The sequence below is a fragment of the Hemiscyllium ocellatum genome, chromosome 7 (genome assembly GCF_020745735.1).
Source record: "Hemiscyllium ocellatum isolate sHemOce1 chromosome 7, sHemOce1.pat.X.cur, whole genome shotgun sequence".
NCBI classification, from domain to species: domain Eukaryota; kingdom Metazoa; phylum Chordata; class Chondrichthyes; order Orectolobiformes; family Hemiscylliidae; genus Hemiscyllium; species Hemiscyllium ocellatum.
Genome location: NC_083407.1, coordinates 59,124,687 through 59,144,889, shown reverse-complemented (window position 1 = coordinate 59,144,889; position 20,203 = coordinate 59,124,687). Strand labels below are relative to the sequence as shown.

Genomic DNA, 20,203 nt, shown 5'->3' with positions numbered 1-20,203 from the left:
TGGACTGAATGTTTCAGGAGTGCAGCCTGCCCACCACCTTGCCAGTGGCTTCCACATCCCTCAAAAGAGAGAAAAGCAGGGGTCATAGAATATTTACTAAACCTATCTTTCTTTTAGCTAATGTTTGAAGTATGCAAGGAAATCAGTTGCTGTGTAACATCAGTATGAGTATAATGAGGGTGTATTCTGCAAAATCCATATGTTTTACTTCATAATAAAACTAACATTCTTTTGATAAACAGAAAATAAGATTTCTTTATCATGTTCTTTAAAAAGCCAAAATGCTAATTTTGAATATGTACTTATAGTTTGAGGGCCAGTAAAAGAATTTGAAGTGAGCTATATTGCTCTGTTTTAAAATATTAATTAAAAAAATACAACTGTAGAAAAAGCCTTGAAGTCTTTCTCAATAAATGCTCTCAAAACAAAATGCTAAATTTGTCTTTAGTGAGTGCCATTGCACTTCAGGACTTCAGTAAAAGAGTCATAGACTCATAGATATGTACAGCATGGAAACAGACCCTTCAGTCCAAGTCATCCATCATGAACAGATATCCCAACCTAATCTAGTTCCATTTGCCAGCACTTGGCCCGTATTTCTCTAAACTCTTCCTACTCATATGCCCATACAGATGCCTTTTAAATGCCGTCATTGTACTCACTTCCACTACTTCGTCTAGAAGCTCATTCTATACATGCACCACCCTCTGTGTGGAAATGTTGCCCCTTAGGCCCATTTTATATCTTTTCCCTCTCATCCTAAACTATGCCCTCTAATTCTGGACACCCCCACCCCAGGGAAAAGACTTTATCTATTTATTCTATCCATGCCTTTCATGATTTTATAAACCACTGTAAGGTCGCCCCTCAGTCTTCATTGCTTCAGGGAAAACATGCTCCTATTCAGGCTCTCCCTATAGGTCAATTCCTCCAACCCTGGCAACATTCTTGTAAATCTTTTCTGAACCCTATCAAGTTTCACAATATCTGTCGATAGGAAGGAGACCAGAATTGAACACAATATTCCAAAAGTGGCCCAAACCAATGTACGGGACAGCTGCAACATGACCTTCCAACTCCTGTACTCAATGCTCTGACCAGTAAAGAAAGCAAACCAAACACCACCTTCACTGTTCTGTGACTCTACTTTCAAGGAGCTATGAACCTGCACTCCACGGTTTTTTTTTTCAGCAATACTTCCCAGGGCCTTACCATTAAGTGTACAAGACCTGTCCTGATTTGGCTTTCCAAAATGCAGCACCTTGCATTTATCTAAATTAAACTCCATCTGCCACTCCTCAGCCCATTGGCCCATCTGATCAAGATCCTGTTGTACTCCAAGGTAACCTTCTTCGCTGTCCATTACACCTCCAATTTTGATTTGGAGATGCCGGTGTTGGACTGGGTGTACAAAGTTAAAAATCACACAACACCAGGTTATAGTCCAACAGGTTTAATTGGAAGCACACTAGCTTTCGGAGCATCGCTCCTTCATCAGGTGGTTGTGGAGGACACAATTGTAAGGCACAGAATTTATAGCAAAGATTTACAGTGTGATGTAACTGAAATTATACATTGAAAAATGCCTTGATTGTCTGTTGGAATACCGTGATAGTTTCACTTCTTTCATGTGTAAATCACAATTTTTTTTTAAAAGTTGCATTCTCAGGTTAACTGTAACAATTGGTGATAGCTAGACAATATGTTGAAGGTGTTAGCCCCCTGTGTTCTCTGTCTATGCCCTGATGTTTAGATTGATTCTAATCTAAAAAGTGAGAAAAGAGTTTTACATTAATTCATGCAGTTTTTGAGCAAAGTACTTTGCTCAAAAAATGCATAAATTCATGTAAAACTCTGTTATCTCACTTTTTACAAATTTTTACAAATTTGTGGGGAGGGCGGGGGTGTGGTTGTGTATAATACAATCCCAATAAGGTCTTCGTCCCTTTCTTATTTCTCAGTTCCACTCAAATAACTTCCCTGGATGTATTTTCAGGATTACCCTCCCTAAATAGAAAAGTAATGCTCTCCTTTATCAAAAATGCCCCCTTCTCTTCCCGCCTTTCTGTCCTTCCTGTAGCATTTGTATCCGGGAACATTAAGCTGCCAATCCTGTCCATCCCTGAGCTGTGCATTGTTAAAAGATGCTAAGTATGCTAACCTCTCTCCTGCTAGAATTGAAATTTAATTTTTAAATTATTAGCAATGTTTTGGTTTTGTCTCTAACTAGTGAAATTGATTCTTTTTGAACCAGATAAAATATGTTAGAATGATAAGCTGCAAATTATCGCAGGTATCATCCAACAGAATGTTAGTGCTCATATGTTGCACAGTCAAGCTAACAGAATGTTCGGATACGCTTAGATTGATTGGAATACTGAATGGCTGTGAAGGAAATTAAAATAATTTCATTCAGTTTTTTTTAGTTTCTGCCGATTCTGAGTCCAGGATTATCACAACCGTTAATCAAAATCTTGCTTAGAACTTGCTTCTTTGGGGTTCCATTAGCTGTGGTATCTCTGATTCAGTCAACAATATCCACACTTCTACCTCGTGATTCTTTTGCTGTGAAAACAATTTTTTAAAAATGCAGTGACTTCCTGCTTGTTCCTCCTGGCATGGCTGATTTCCATACTTCGACTCTCATTGGTGCTGAATTACCTTAGACATCCATTACTAGATCTCGGGTGACCTTATGCATCTCAAATAGCCATGTTTTCTTCAAGGAAACCATCTGCTTATCTCAGACTATTCTGATGTGGAGGTGCCAGTGTTGGACTGGGGTGGACAATGTTTAAAAATATAACCTGGTGTTGTCTGATTTAAGACTATTCTGGACAGCTAAGATCATTCCTGATTCTTAGAGTCCTCTTCCTACTACAGGGGCTTGATGTCTAGTAAAATTGTCTGAGTTAAAATTGCAGAACTTCCTAATGAAAGACTTCAGCCTGAAATGTTGACTCTCCTGCTCCTCTGCTGTCTGACGTGCTGTGCTTTTCCAGCGCCACATGTTTTGAGTGTGACTCTCTAGCATCTGTAAACCTCACTTTCTCCTGAGTTAAAATAAAAAAAAGCTGCCCTCCAACCTTTGTCTCAACCTTCTCACCCTCTACACAATCCTAAGTCTTATTCATGCCACGTCATGCACTCAATTCAACCACCATAGTCTTGATATTCTTCAGGGTACAACAGAGTGTTACAAGGGGACATAAATTTAAGGTGAAGGGTGGAAGGTTCTTTACCCAGAGAGTGGTGGGGGCATGGAATGCACTGCCTGTGGGAGTGGCAGAGTCAAAATCATTGGTGACCTTTAAGCGGCAATTAGATAGGTACATGAATAGGTGCTTAAGCTAGGACAAATGTTCGGTACAACATCAAGGGCTGAAGGGCCTGTTCTGTGCTGTATTATTCTATGTTCTATGTTCTAACCCTGCACCCCAACCTCCAGCTATCCTTACCATCACCACATTGGTCTCTCTGGCTTTGATTATCCATTGAGTGCCTAGATATCCATTAGTGTGTTGAACTGCAATGTAGGAAAACCATTGCTCAACTGGTGATCTAGACTCTGATCTGTTGTGTAAAATTGGCAGTTTTTACTTATGCACGATAAAGAACTTTGCCTGCAAGTTCTGCAGTTAATGCTTTTGAAAGGTCTGGATAGTTGATCCTTTCATTGACCTGTAATGAAAGCAAATTTTATAATGAATTACTTTCTTTATAGCTTTTTATAAACTTGCTCTAATGTCATTGTAGGGTCTAATGATTCCTTATAGAGTGTATAGTAGTTGAAAGGGTATGGAAGTGTCATACATTAGCATGGGGAGGTGTAAGTGACCATGAGGGATCTGTTCAGGGGCATAGCTTAGCATGGTGAGACTTTTTAAACGTGCCATATAATGATTTTGCCATCTTGATTATGCTTCCCAATACTTTTGAGGTACTATGAACTGTGAGGCTTTTGAAAACTGGTGTCATTGAAAATACAGTAGACCCTCGGACATGCCAATTCCCATGATGGAGAACAAGGACTAAACCAACTTGTTTGGTTAAATGTTTGATTGGTAATTGGAAGCCCCAGAAATGGGGTTGAGAATCCTGGTGTCTGGTCCTGGTTGCTGTTTTCACAGGAATCTCACCAACTCCAGGAAAATACACTGGTACACAGGGGTGTATCGTTAGGACCGTAAATGAATAGTGTGCTGCTGGTAATCTGGGTTTGCATTGGATTGCCTAGTCTTCTTCCATGGGTCCAATTGTTCTCCTAAATTTCTTCAATTCCTCTACCACTTTGCCTGCTCCACTGCTCTTCTTTCCCCTTACCCAAGATAAAAATCTAAGAATTAGGAACGGTGATAGGCAATTCTGCTTTCCAGCCTGTTTCGCTATTCAATACGATTATGGCTTATTTTATGTCCACCCCAATTCCACTTTCATGGCCTCTTTCCATTACCCTTCACTCATCATTGGTTAAAAATTAGACTGTGTCCTTCTCAAATTTAATTACTGTCCCAGCATCCACTGCACTTGCCCTTGAATTCTCAGCTTCTTTTTTCACTCAAATTGTGCTGACATGCTCCTTCATTCTGTTGATGTGAATGAGGCTTGACAATGTGAAGCTGAGGAAAATATTTCTCTTGTGGGAGAGATTACAAGCTTCCTTTTTTTAAAAAAATACAGCGTTTTATATAGAAAATGGACATGAGCAGATTTGTTTTTTTCTTCTCTCCTTGAAGTTCATAGAGTCATACAACATAGAAATAGGTCCTTCAGCCAATCCTTTCTATGCTGATCAACAACCACCAAACTACACTAATCCCATTTACCTGCATTTAGTCCATAGCCTACATGCCCTAGCATTTTCATTGCACATCCAGATGCTACTTGAATGTTGCAATAGTTCGTCTCTACCACCTGCTCAGGCAATATGTTCCATATTTCTACCACCCTCTGGATGAAAAATATCTTTCTAAGATCTCCTCTAAACCATTTGCTGCTCACCTTAAACATATACCATTTGGTCTTAGACATATCTGCCATGGGGAAGAAATTCTCATGATCTACTCTCTTATGTCTCCCATAATTTTGATTTCATTCTATTGGCCACACAGATATCAGTCTCTGTTACTCAGTGTTTTTTAGGCAAGTCTGAAACCTGATTCGAAAAATGACTATTTCTGACCTTTATCTTCTGGTAACACTCAATGTATTAATTTTGTATCCAACAGAGCTCTTGTAGCACCGTAGTAATTTTCCTATCTCTACACCAGGAGACCTACACCTGGAAAGAAGTTGTTTTGAATGGCCAGCCCCTTGTTTTTAACCAGCGACCCCAGTTCCAGGTTCTCTCACAAGTGAGAGCATCATTACTACTGTCAAATCCCCTGAGGATCTTACAAGTTTCAATCAATTGCCTCTTGCTCTTAAACTCCAGTGGATACAACCTTTCAACATAGGGCAACCTGCCCATTCCAGGAACTAGTCTAGTAATTCTTCTCTGAATTTAATCATGTAATTATTGCCTTAAGTATGGAGACTAATACAGAACACATTATTCCAGATGTGGAATGTATATATAAACAAAGCCTATTCGCCCTATTTTAGTACTCAATTCCCCTCTCAATAAAGCATAATATATTATGTTCGCTCTCCTAATTAATTGCTGTACCTGCATGCTAGCCTTTTGTGATTCACTTACCTGTAACACCCAGATCTGCATCTTAGCTCTGCAATCTCTCTCAATGTAAATAATATTCATTTTTATTCTTCCTATCAAACTGTCCAATTTTATATTTCCCACATTATAATTCATTTTCCGCCTGCCTTTGTAGCCTCCTTTCGTCATCACAACTTATGTTCCTAGCACCTTTACATTATCAGCAAATTTAGCAACCACATGTGACGACGCTGTGACTTGAAGAGCTTATTTTGTCTTTTTTTTTGAGAGGTTATAATGTTGAGCTATCTCTAAGAAAGTAAACCATTTGTGAGGCTTTTTAAAAAAAATTCGAAACAATGGAAGCAGCCTGGGTGCGGGCAGCGCTCTCAAACCAAGCTTTCTCTTTTTTTTCAGTTTTTAGGTTTAGTTTTAAGCAGAAGCCTTTGGGGGTCTCAAGAATTGGAAGCTTCAGTGAATGTCTCCAAACTGCTAGTTTCTCTAAACTTTCTCTTGATGCTTTTTTCCCTCCTGTATTGGAAAACTGTCTGTGAGAATTTGTCTGAATTTGTTTTTTTGCTAAGGGGTATTTTTATGGAATTTTACTGTATTGGAACAACTAATTAGTAAAAGGTTAAGTTATCTATTATTTGGTTAAGTTTTCCAATAGTTGTTCCAAATTGCTCTTTCTTTTGTTTGTACTTTAACTGTAGTGTTTAAATAAATTCTGTTTTGCTTAATGTTGACCAGACTCATCGCATCTGGAAAACAACACATCACATCAACTTCCTTTTAAAGTGAGAAAAAACTTGGTCTAGCTACCTCCTTTAAAATATATTGAGGGGATCTGGTCTGGTCCATAAACACATACCTGTGGTCTCATTGTCCAAAGAGTTGAAGTAAATTGTGAGAAGTTGAGCCAACAGAACTGATCCCTTTGGCAGGTTTGTTGTTATATTTTACTCTACAGAAAAATACACATTTATTCATACTATCTCCTGTTAACTAGTTAATTTTCTATTCTTGCCAAAATGGTACTCATAAACCATGTACTTTTATTTGCTGCAATAACCTTTGATGGACATCTTATCAAATACCTTTTGGAAAGCTAAATAATAAGTCAACTAGTTCTGTTTTACTAATGGCACAGTAACTTCTATAAGTTGGTTAAACATAATTTCCCTTTCCTAAAACCATGTTGTTTCTGTCGGATATGCTTGAACTTTTCTGAGTGCGCTGTTATAACAGCTTTAATAATAGCCTCTAAACTTTGCTGAAAGTAAATTTATGCTAACTGGCCTACAGTTTCTTGCTGTCTTCCTTTCTGAATAAAGGAGTTATATTCATTATTTCCTAAATGAATGAAACCTTCCTCAAATCTAAGGAAACTTGGGAAATCAAAACCAATGCATCATCTTAGCAGCCATACTGTTGAAGACCTCAGGGTGAAGCACATCAGCACTTGGGCACTTGTTTGCCATAAATTGAACAATTTGTTCAGTACCACTTCCTTAGTAATTGTAATTTTGCTGCGTTCCTCCTTTCATTCCATATCCTGGTTTGCAGCTGTTACTTCTATAGTGAAGAACGATGCAGAATACTTGTTCAATTCAACTGACATCTGCTTACTCATTTATTATTCTTCAGGCTAATTTTCTATAGGACCAGCACTCATTTTTAAAATGCTTTGTTTAATGTCCTAGGTTGCTTCTTTAGATCACCTTGAATGGAATGAAATTGCACACTTATAAAAATTTATTGTCCAGGACGAGAGAAATTGTTCAGCAAACATTATCATATGATAACTTTGTTCAAAATGTTCTCACTCCTAAAGATACTTATCCCAATTTGTTTTCAGAAATATTCCAGGTTCACACCATTACAATAAATTTGTGCCACATATATGTATTGAGGGGTCCAACAATGTACTTTGTAAAGGACTAAGGTAGTGCCTCCCAAACATTTTCCCAATGTGACCACTTCTTTAGACTTAGTGTTACAACCTTTTTAGTGCACGATTGGGGAGGAGGAGAAGGCCCAAAACAGCAAAGAGAAACGGTCCGAGTTTCTGACCTCAGTATTTTAGCTTCCAATTTGACCTCCTTTTTGGAAAGCCCTAGAGATGGATATTTGAGAGCAACATCTGGAATTTGATGTTTAGCTGCATATGTAAACACAAGAAATTTCTGTCAGTTTGATTTTGTATTAACAGTGAACGTTAATAGACTATTATAACAGATGTTCAGGCGAATTATTTTTCTGCAGTATTTAAATGTAATTTTAAATGTAACAATTAAAAATATTGCATAATTGTAATTTTTGTGTAGCTTAGTTGATTGCACTTTTCAAGGAGAGGAAAGCAGAAAATGTCTTTTCTCAATCATTCCTTATTTTCTGGTCTCCTATAATACGAAATACATCAACATCGGAAATTATTGCTGATTACCTCAATGTTCTTGATTTACTCCATGCTGAACAACATATTTCAGTGGGAATGTTAATTGTGAATTTATTATGAATTATTAATATCTTCATATAGGGGCTTAAAAGCAGTTCTACAGATATCAATGTTTTTACGGTGCTGCTTTTGGTCATTCTAGAAGGCTATGATGCTATAAACAGAACAGAATTATCCAGTTGTTCCCACTGAACAAGGTTTTAAAGGAACAGTTGTCTTACAACAGTAATACGTTTCCCCTTGTATCTGCTACTTTGCACTTAATTGTTACTCAACAAAAGATTGATTACTCCAGGTGGAAGGTAAGCACCTCATTATTTCCATAGTTTTCAAAGAATCCTCTGAATTATCCTGCAGCTGATTCTGATTTGACACACCAATCAAATCGTGGGGTCGTATTTTATTTTCTTTTGTATGCATCCTAATTTAATTGAGTTACGTGGCATATACATGTTTTTCCTATTTCTATTGATGGCTCTTCTAATGTAGTGAATGTAGAAAATGAAAGTAAGTACTCAAGCCTGTAGAAACTTGATGCAATTTTGATTCTGTTCAGTGGTTTGGAACAGGTCATCGCAGCACATTAATTCTACACCATATGGAGCTTTCCATCATTCTACAGGCTGTACAATAGCTGAGTTTACTATTTTCACTGGAAGTAGATTTCCATTCCTGGAAGCTAACCAAGATTTTCTATCTTTTAAAACTTTTGTTGTACTTAACACTTCAAGTAGTGATTTGTTTTTTGGCATAGAACTTGTATCAAAAAAATTACCTGCGCTTATCATCAAGTTTCAGTTTCTAATAAGACTGACTTTGTATGTATGCACCTGAATTAAACATTTATGTGGCAGTTTTATTTCCAGGAACTAGGCTCTATTGCAAAATCCAGAGTTACTCTTAAAATAAGTGGTAGAGTACTTCTCCTTTGAATTACTGTTATCTGTAGTTGGGAAATTCTCCTACAGGTGTGCAAGCTAGACAATTTGAAAAAAAAATGATTCAGTAACAGTCCAAGAATGACTTAAATGTTGGAGGACATTGTGTATTTTGGAGAGGAACTTGGAGAGGTATTGCAGCTATGCCATGTTAGGAGTAATAATGAGGATTTGCATCAAACCATGCATATGTTAGGAAAGGAGGATGCAATGCCTTAGAGCAGTTGTGAGACATAATTGTGTGAGAAAGGAAATTGATGTGTTTCCTGCACTAAGCATCATTCCAGGTGACGCAGAGTGCCCAATCTGTGGTATTGGGGACATCACAAACACTTCCCATTAGCTGGATGGTGTCATGGCTGCAAATGTTAAAGCTCAGGTTTGAGATCAAGCGGCAGTTAGAGTCATTGAGATGCATTCATGATACAGATAACTACATGCCTAGCACACTGAGAGATGATCACACCACAGGTTAAGGGCAAGCAAGCAAATAAGGCATAGGTGACCACTTGGCCAGACTGTCTTGCCATACTGTAACTTTAAATGAAAGCTTAATTTAAATTAAAGTAACCTTACTTTTGTACTAATATCTAAAGACTCAATGTTAGTAGTAAACAGAAATTCCTTGCCATTGACTCACAAATTTGCTTTGCTCTTATCCATGTATATTCTTCTGTCTCTGCACGAGTTTAGAAATTTATGCAAGTAGTGCAACAGAAATGGGCGGGTAGTGCAGGAGTCCCCAGACGTCATGCTCACATTCTCTAGCATGGATAATAGTGATGGATCCTTGAAAGAGCGTAGTTTGGGTAGGCCAGCTGTACAGAAGGGCGGAAGATGAATAAAAAGGCATACTCTACAGATTCTTCAGTTAGGGGGCCAGAGAGGCATTTATATGCCTGTCAGCGTACCTTCAGGATACAGGAAGTCCCCAGGTTATGAATGAGTTCTATTTGTTTCTGCTGTTCGTAAGCTGCATTTGTGTGTTAGTCGGAACAGGTACAGGCTAATTAGTCCGCCCGTTCGTTAGGATGAAACATTGGATGTCACTCGAATTTTTAAAAATGAGAAGCCTGAGGTCGGTTCGTAAGTATGGGATGATCATAAGTTGGGCATTCGTAAAGTGGGGACTTCCTGTAGCTTATGCCTTCCCAAGTGCTACGCTCAGATGTCACAGAATGGCTGAAGAACATTCTTCTGGAAGGGGGTGCAAAACCAAATGTCATGATCCACTTTGACAGGAGGGAGATGTAGTCCTGTAATCAGTGTAGGGAGCAAGGGAGAAAATTAGTGAGTAGCAACCTAAATGTTGTAATCTCAGTGCCACATACAAGCGAGCACAGAAATAGAAAGCTTGGCTGAGAAGAAGTAGGTGAACAATTTGAAGAAGAGATGATATGGACACATCAGAATATAAAGAAGAAGAGAACACAAAACAAATCCAGATCTTCCTGGCAAAGGAAATGGAATATAAATTAGAGAAGAAATAGGTGTGCCAATGGTGTGTCACATAATAAATGTGGTTGAGAACCAAGCAGAAGGCTTGGAAGCGAGGTGAGAAAACAAATTTGTGAAGTTAAGAGGAGTTGTGAAAAAAGACTAGGCGCGAACGTAAAAAAGGAAGTCCAAAGTAAACACATGAAAACAAGGAACAGGAAACATTATAAAGCAAAAAGGCGATTCACTTTTAGAGACAAGAGGCATGGCTGAGGTGTTCAGTGAATATTTTGCGTCTGTCTTTGCCTGTGAGGCAGATGCTGTTCAGATGACAGTGACAGAGGAGGAAACTCAGTCATTAGAAAAGTTTAAAACTAATAAGCTGGTTTTGGATAAACTATCAGAACTTAAATTTGATAAAACATTGGAACTGGTTAAGATGCATCCAAGGATATTGAAGGAAATGAGTGGAAATTGCATACAGCAAAACCTTTCAGTCTTCCTTGAATTGAGGAATGGTGTTAGAGAGTTGGACGAATGCAAGTATTACGTCCTTGTTCAAAAAATGTTCTAAAGATCAGGATTGTAGATCAGTTAGTTTAACTTTGGATAAATATATAGAAACAATTATTTCGGATACTTTAATCATATGAAGAACATTGGATTGATATGGAAGAGTCAGCGTGAATTTGTTGAGGGAAAATTGTCTAACTAGCTGGTGTTTTTTGAGAGAGAGGGTTGATACTGGTGTATATGGATATCCAAAAAGGTGTTGATACAGTGCCATAACAGACTTGAGGACTGTTATAAATTATGGAAGAAAAGGGATAGTAGTAACAAGGATACAAAATTGGCTGATGGATAGAAACAGAATCCTGTTTAATGGGTATTTTGCAGATTTTATAATGAAGTTCCCAGGAGTCAGTATGAGAACCCTTGCTTTTTTGAATAGTAATAGCCTAGATCTTTGTGCAGTGGACAATTTTAAGGCTTTTGGATAACACAAAACTCATGATGTTGGTAAACTGAGAAGGACAGTGTAGAACTTCATAAAGGACAGATAGTGGGCAGATAGATGGCAGATGATGTTCAGTGCAAAGACGTGTGAGGTAATGCAGTTTAGTATAAAGAGCACTGAGAGACAGTATAAAATTAAAGACATTATTCTAAAGGGTGTACATTGAAGTCATTAAAAGTGACAGAATAGGTGGAGAGAACAGTTAATAAAGCGTACAGTACCCTAGGCTTCATAGGGGCACAGAATAAAAAAGCAAGTAGGTTTGAAAAAACTTATGCAAGATACTATTAAGTTGGAACTGGAGTGTTGTGTACAGTTCTGAGTGCCATATTATTAGGAAGGATGTTAATGCATTGGAGAGAGTGCAGATGTTTAGGACAATGGTTCCAGGGATGATCCACTTCAGTTTTGAGGAAAGATTGGAGAAGTTGAGACTGTTTCCCCTGGGGAAGAGAAAGCTAAAAGGAGATTTATTAATAGCTTTCAGAATCATAAGATGTCTGAGCGGAGTGAATAAGGAGAAACTGTTTCCAGTCAAATGGCTTGAGAACCAGCGGGCACAGTTTTAAAGTGTTTTGCAAAAGAAGAAAACGTGAGCTGAGAGAAACAAAATTACTACTTTCATGCAGTAAGTTGTTAGGGTATAGCTTGCACTGTCTGAAATGTGGAGGCAGTTTCAATTCAAAGGGACATTGCATCAATTTCAATAATCATCCAATGTTAAGGGTTACAGGGAAAAAGTGGGAGATTGTTCCTAAGTTAAAATGCTCAGCAAGTCACTGTAGAGATGGTGGGCTGAATGGCCTCCTTCTGCACCACAAAAAATGTGATTGGTGTTTGAGAGGACATTAATGTGAACAATAAGACTGAAAATGGCAGCATTGGTATCAAAGCAGCAGGAGGTGCTGATTGAATCACACTCTGCTCTGAATGCTTCCAGGGATCCTGCTAATATGATCAAGATACTGCCTGAGGCATTGCACACAGTGAAATCTGTAGTCTTGAAACTAGATGAAATATAGAGCCCAGTTTTGAATTTTGCCACCAGCAGAAAAGGTGAACATTTATAAATAAGACTTCTGAAATCAGAATAATTGTGTTGACCTAAACACTGGCAACCAAATGTTAACAATTCATTGAAGTCCAAGAAGTTCATGGTAATGGTACTTTGCTCATCTATATTAAATATGAGGAGTACATAAGGACAATAAACATCTTGTACAAAACCTGTTTAAAAGCTGTCATTACAATGATTGGTGGATTTTGGTATTGAACATTTAGTTCCTACAAAGAAAAATGGTGACAGTATTTCAACCATTCAAGGCATTGTGATTAACTCAACAAATACAACAAAGTCTAAAATCAAGAGGATTGCATCCTACAAAAAAAACCAGGGTGAACTAGCAAAATGACAGGTTTTTGATGTACAGAATCTTAGAATGTATTGATTGATGAGCTAATTAGCAAAGTGTTATGAAGTAAAAGCAAATCTGAAATTATTTAATTGCTCGAAAGGGATAGAGAGTTAAATTTACATGGCATCTTTCTGAAATTGAAATGTTGACAAAAACATTTGAATAAGTGAATTACTTCCACACTTTCCAATCATGTTCCTTCAGTTTCCTTTCATAAATATAACAGTTTATTTGATATCTTCACCATCTTGATGCTTTCCAATATATGATAGATCTGTGTATCTTATTGGAGTCTCTCTATTTCTGCTCATGTATATGTTCCAACAGTTTACATTGTCAAACGTTCTAAACTAGATGACAGTCCACCATTAGAGGATTTAATCCAGTAAAGCGGGGGGGGGGGGAGCCCAGGGGGATAGTGAGAAGAGAGATCAGTCTGAGACTGGTACAGTTAGAAACACGGGCAAATCAAACAGTCAGGGCAGTCAGGAATAAAACAGAGAATGAGGTAGGACTGATTAAATTAAACTGCATTTATTTCATTGCAAGAGGCCTAATAGGTAAAACAAATGAATTCAGGGCATGGCTGGGAACATGGCACAGGGATATCATAGCAATTACAGAGACATGGTTCAGGGATGAACAGGACTGGCAGCTTAATGTTCCAGGGTAGAGATGCTATACGAAGGATGGAGGGGTACAAGAGAGGAGGGGGAATGGCATTTTGATTAGGAATAACATTACAGCTGTACTTAGGATATTCCTGGGACTACGTCCCGGGAAGTTATTTAGGTGGAACTGAGAAGTAAGAAAAGGATGATCACCTTATTGCTATTGTATTATACAGAGGAACCTTGATTATCCGAAGGACACAGGCGGGGAGTATTTCATTTGGTTAATCGAATGCTGGATAATTGATGCCAGATAATATAGTTAGCCACGCATCGGGACCTTGCGATCTCATTCAGATGATCCGAAGTTTGGTTAATCGAATGCCAGATGATTCCCCCCCCCCCAACCTTTGTCTCAGACGAACCTGAGTTTTTTGAAGAAGTATCAAAGTGGATTGATGAGGGTACAGCTATGGATGTGGTCTGTGTAGACTTACATAAGGCATTCAATAAGGTTCCTTGTGGTTGACTGGTTAACAAGGTTAGATAACATGGAATACAGGGAGAACTAGCTATTTGGATCCAGAACTGGCTCAAAGGTAGAAGACAGAGGATGTGGTGGAAGGTTGCTCTTCAGACTGGAGACCTGGGACTAGTGGTGTGCCTTAAGGATTGGTGCTGGGTCTACTGCCTTTTGTCATTTATATAAATGATTTGGATTTGAACTTAGGAGGTATAGTTAGTAAGCTTGCAGATGACATCAAAATTAGGGGTGTAATGGACAGCGAAGATTACTTCAGTACAATGGGATCTCAGCCAGATGGGCCAAGGTGTGGCAGATGAAGTTTAATTTAGATAAATGTGAGATGTTGCATTTTGGAAAGGCAAATCAGGGCAGGAGTTGTACACTTAATGGTAAGGTCCTGTGGAGGTTCATAATTCCTTGCAAGTAGAATTGCAGATCGATAGGATAGTGAAGAAGGTATTTGGTACGCTTGTCTTTATTGTTCAGTGCATTGAGTAAAGAAGTTAGGAGGTCATGTTGTGGCTGTTCAGGACATTGGTTTGGCTACTTTTGGAATACTACATTTAATTCTGGTCTCCCTCCTATAGGAAGGATGTTGTGAAACTTGAAAGGGTTTAGAAAAGAACTTGTCAGGGTGGGAGGGTTTGACCTGTAAGGAGAAGCTGAATAAACTCGGGCTATTTTCCCTGGAGCATCGAAGGCTGAGTGGTGACCTTTGTTGAGACTTATAAAATCATGAGGGGCATTGATCAGGTAGATAGACAAGGTCATTTCCCTATGGTGGAGAGTCCAAAAAAAGTGGGCGTAGGTTTAAGATGAGGAGGGAAAGATTTTAAAAGGGACCTAAGGGGCAACGTTTTCACGCAGAGGGTGGTGGGTGTATGAAACAAGCTACCAGAGGATGTGGTGGAGACTGGGACAATTACAACATTTAAAAGGCCTCTGGACGTATATATGAATAGGAAATGTTTTGAGGGATATGGGCCACATGGGACTAGATTAATTTATGATATCTGGTTGGCTGGACAAATTGGACGGAAGTGTCTGTTTCCATGCTATACAACGCTATGACTCTAAGGACCTTGTAAAAAGCTCATATTTGTGGAAGTTGTCTCTGCTTGGATTTCATGAAGGGTGCTGACAAATAGAGGAATGGTGAAATACAATCATGGAAGTAGTTCCACAATAACACACCTTTACAGTGCAGATGGCAGCCAATCGGCCCAACCTGTCTGCACTGGCTCTCCCCATTACTCACCTCACAGATCTGACCATTATTTCTTTTTAGACAACACTATAATTTCCTTTTGAATGCCTTATATTTATCCTACCTAAAGCACATTCCCAGGCAGTACATTCCTGACCTTTAACCACTCTGCATGACAATGTTATTCCTTGTGCTATTTCAATGTTTGTACTTACTTTAAATCTGTTCTTTCTTATTCTTGATTCTTTCATGAGAGGTCACCGTTTGTCTCTGTTCTTCGTTCAAATCCCTCACTATTTTGAGTAAATTTATCAAATCTGTCTTAGTCTTCTTCTTAAAACAGATCATCTCTCCTATCAATCTTTATGGATGATGTTTCTAATCAGTGGAACCATTCCCATAAATCTTTTTTGCACTCTTTCCAAGGGCTTCACATCTTTCCTGAAATATCTGTCTTGCTACTATCCATTCTGTTTCATAAGCTGTATCTGTAATTGTCGCTACATGACACTGAATCAATGTCTTTTAGAAGTCTGTGCACATAGCATTACCCTCATCAGCCTTCTCTGTTCAGAAACTTTGTTTAAATACATGTGTTCCCTTAACAAGTCCCTCTGGCTTTGTCAGTTCGTCCGTCCCCATTTATTTTTCAAAGAATAATTGTAGTCTTTGTGAGTGCTGTCTGTCCTCAAAAAATTTCCCCTTTGCAGTATTTTGAAGAGTTGCACAAGCAACTGCAGCTCAGTGTGTTTCTCACAAGGGAACCCACAATCTAGGAGGCACTTTCCATGAATCTTTAATTTGTGGCAAATTTTTCACTTGTAATGACATTGCAAATCAAGCAGCATGTTCTGCAGGATATTCCTATCGCCACAGTGAAGCATTTATTCTCATAAGTTAAGAATTGCAAGTTACATAAAATTTGTACTTTACTATGAAACCATGGTATCATGTTTGAATGGGGTATTCTCAAATGAAGACTTATATGTTTTGTACTTGAAAAATAGTCTAGATTGCTACCAATGTTTTAAACCAGTAATCTATTCTAATACATTATTTTTCTATTTCAGCTGTCATATCCCGAGCACAAGAAGGCCCAGGGGAAATGGGAAAGGCAGTCCTTATTCCTAAGGAAGATCAAGAGAAAATGAGGGACTTGTTCAAAATCAACCAGTTTAATCTCATGGCCAGTGACATGATTGCATTCAATAGAACTCTACCAGATGTGAGATTGGAAGGGTAAATTTCTTCTCATTTTTAAATGTGTTGTTTTCCCTCAATAAAACAAATGTCCTGTGGCCCAGAGTACAAATGTAAATATAACTTTTGTTTCACTTTGGGTCCACATGTGTGCTATTCATCTTTATATCAATGTCAACTTCTATTTACCTCTATGCTTGGAAACCCAACTTCCATTACTTGGTTGAAACTGATACAGAGAAGGGAAATTTGTTTAATAGTTAAAGTTTTTTAAAAAATTCCTTTTGAGCTATAGAACTATTTTGGCAATGTTTATTTATACAAGAAGGAGATATCAGGAGCCTAAAACTTCTGCTGTTGATGCTTAAGGTCTCAAAAGGTGGATTGTTACTTTCAAAGCAGCTCTTGAGTTAATGGCTTTTTAAAAGGTTTTCTATTCATCATTATAAGGTTCACTGGTGTTGCACAGAGTAAAGTAGGTCAATGGACTTGGAAGACCTTTTGAATTGGCATGGGGTTATGCAGGTATTGTTGAGACTGGGTTGCGGCTGAGGCTAGTTGAGGGCATGTGGCATCATTGGAGGTTACTGAAGCAGCATTGATAGTATATATCAGGTAATTGGGAATAATTGGAGTGAGTGGGTTGGCATGGATGATTTAAGGATCGGGGTATGGGGTGGCATGTATTGGCATTGCTTGCTATTGATAGGATATGGAAAGTGGGTGGGGAGGGTGAAGAGGTCCATGGGATAAATGCTTGAGGACTTGTACGACTTTAAAAAACATATGCAGCTGGGTGAGTTGAAGTACCAGAGAAGCAAGGCAAGGTCTTGCAACCAGAGTCAAGAGTGTGGTGCTGGAAAAGCACAGCAGGTCAGGCAGCATCCGAAAAGCAGGAGAATCGCCGTTTAGGGCATTAGCTCTCTTGTAGCCAGCTGTGTATTCTTCTGCGCTGGTGGCTGCCTCTGATCTGTGTCATGAGGTGCAGGTTGGAATCTATCCTCAATTCATGAAAATTCCTCAAATCAAGCTACTAAAATCTGATTAAATTTTAGAATGTAATAAAATTATATTTCACTTTATTTGTAAATGCATCAAAGCATAATTACATGCTTATCAAGACATCCAGAACAAGGACTTGTTCTCACATCTTCATATTTGGCATCTGCTTCTGTAGTTTATCCAGTGATCAGGTTTAATCAAAGTTATAGCTCGGTTTATAATCAGATTATGAGCTTATTTAAAGCTGCATCTGGTTGTAGGCTTTCATTATCTTATTTAGAGACTCACTTAGTCTTTTGAAGTCTCTCTTTCTCTCTTTCCTTCTTTCTCTCTCTCTCTTCCCCCTCTCCAACCCCCACCCCCGCCAGTCTCTGTCCTATTCATTGTTTTTCATTATTTGTTGCAATGTCAATGTCAACTTCTATTTACCTCTATGCATGGAAACCCAACTTCCATTACTTGGTTGAAACTGATACAGAGAACTGATACAGAAACATTTTCTGTTTCTGATTCTACAGATGAACCTTGATTGTCTGAATGAGGTGGGCAGACATTATTTCGTTTGGGTAATTGATTATTCAGTTTAATGAGTCAATGCCTCTCCTCTGGGGCTTGAAGTTTTCTGAAGTTTCCTTTTTCCTCACTGTACATGCCTTGCTCCCTCTCTCTGTCTCAGGGTTTGTTTCTGAGCAGACACACCCTTGTGTATAAGGGACCGGCTGCATCGCTGAAGCCTCCTACCGCCACCCCCTCCCTCCCCCCCCCCCCCGATCAGTTCAATGGGATTGATACAGCAAGCTCTTGCTTCCCATTCAGGAGACTAGGCAGGAGCACACTGCTGTGAGCCCCTGCACCTCTGTCCGCCCCCACCCCCACCACCACGTCCCTGTCCGTCCCCCCATCTGCCCACCCCCCCCCTCCCCGTTCTGGGTCAGCCAGACTGGACACCAACAGCAAGACTGCTTCTGCCTTTGGAGGGTGAGATTCAAAATAGCACGCACACACAGTCACACACACAACATTTTACTGCAACCTGTTGACAAGTTCCACCTTTGCCCTATACAAGACAATGTTGGAGAGATTATCTGAGGAAGGGGAGTTTAGGGTACACCCCTGTGTAGAATTCCACAGAAAGTGCGGGGAGAGGGAGGGAGGATGAGAGGTCAGTCATTTGGAGACGGTGCCTGGGCTCCCATTGATGGCCAAGACTGTTCTCTGCAGCATTTCAGTGAACTGAATTCATGTTTAATCATTGTAAACAAAAGATGCGATCAGTGTTGGAAACACCTCGTTGATGTAATGTTTTTATTGGGACCTTGAGATCTTCTTCGGGTAATCTGAAATTTGGATAATTAATATTTGGATAATCGCAGTTCCTCTGTACAACCATAAATACAAAGTCAGAAGTAGGAATTAATCTTCAGCGCACCCATTTTCCAGGCAGTAAAGTGAGATATCAACATCGATTTCTTGCTCCTCGGATGCTTCCTGACTGCTGTGCTTTTCTAGTACTACACTCTCGACTCTGAGCTCCGGCATCTGCAGTCCTCACTTTCTCCTAGTAAAGTGAGGCATGTTTTACCAATTATACGGATCCTGCACTACAAAGAGGATTTTCAGGCAATCTTGACAGGTTCCTTAAAGAGACATTGTGCCCTTTGCTTATGTGAATACTTGTTTCGGCACCCCTCAGCAAAATGAAATAGTAAGGATCAGAGAATACAGTACCTGCTGTATTCTTTTATGCTCCACTCTGTTTTTGGTGATATAAATTCATACTTTCAAGTACAAAAAATTCAGTTTTTGTGTGAGAGAACCTTTCTCTGGAGATTGAAATACTAGAAGTGCTTCTTCCAACTCTTTTGAGATATAAGGACTGCTGGCAGCTCATGATTGCACCCCACTTCCCTATTTTTCTGTCCAAACTCTTGGTGCCAAGCCAGTCAGTCAGGCAGTCCAAATTAGACTGTCACTAATGGAAAGCTCACTCAAGATGTGATAAGTGCAGGCAGCTTGCTTTTATTGTTATTCTGAAGCCTGGTTTCCAAAATGACCAAAAATGAATTTCAAATTCCAGGGCCAATTTATCATGTTAGTGTTATCTTTGTCTGAGAAATCTGTTAGACACTGGAGTAGTGAGAGCACATTATGATATTAAAGACTGCATTTTTGTCATACAGCTGAATATCATGGATGAGAAATTAATTTGTATAGCATTGCTTCTAGCAATATCATTGAAAATGCTGTGCAGGTAACAATCAGGTACTGGCTGTTCATGGGGAGTTGAAGTAAGTGTTTAAGTGGCACTCTGCAAACTGATTTTTCCCTCATATATTTTTATCTGTCCAGGAAGTTGTTGTTTCTTTTGAGAAATGTGATTGTGGTATTCCATCAAGATAATAAAACCCATTAAAATGCTATTGCCTTTTTACTTCCTAAATGAAACACATTTGAAGAGACACCAATGTAGTTTCAGTTTGTGACTATTTTAGAGCACTCTCTTCCATTTATATTGTACTAGTGTTAATGTATTAATGAACTGGATGAAATAACATTGATTTATTGCCTTAATCTACATAATATTCCATTTTAATTGTGAAGTTGAGAATTGGTACTGTATTTTAAGTAAACTTGACCATTTGTTAACACTGGTCTTTTACAATTGCCCAACAATTTTTTTAAAATATAAGAAGAATATTTATTGATAATTACTTCAGTTATGGTGTGTATAATAG

At 38.7% G+C, this 20,203-nt stretch overlaps 1 protein-coding gene across 2 annotated transcripts in view; it reads left to right on the top strand.

The window, feature by feature from the left end:
• The window catches only part of galnt13 (UDP-N-acetyl-alpha-D-galactosamine:polypeptide N-acetylgalactosaminyltransferase 13), a 369,837-nt gene that overhangs the window by 79,551 nt on the left and 270,083 nt on the right, over positions 1-20,203 (top strand). For both annotated transcript variants that reach the window (XM_060827901.1, XM_060827900.1), the window contains exon 2: positions 16,337-16,505. In XM_060827901.1, the coding sequence (XP_060683884.1) occupies positions 16,337-16,505 (169 nt within the window). The remainder of the gene's footprint in view (positions 1-16,336; positions 16,506-20,203) is intronic.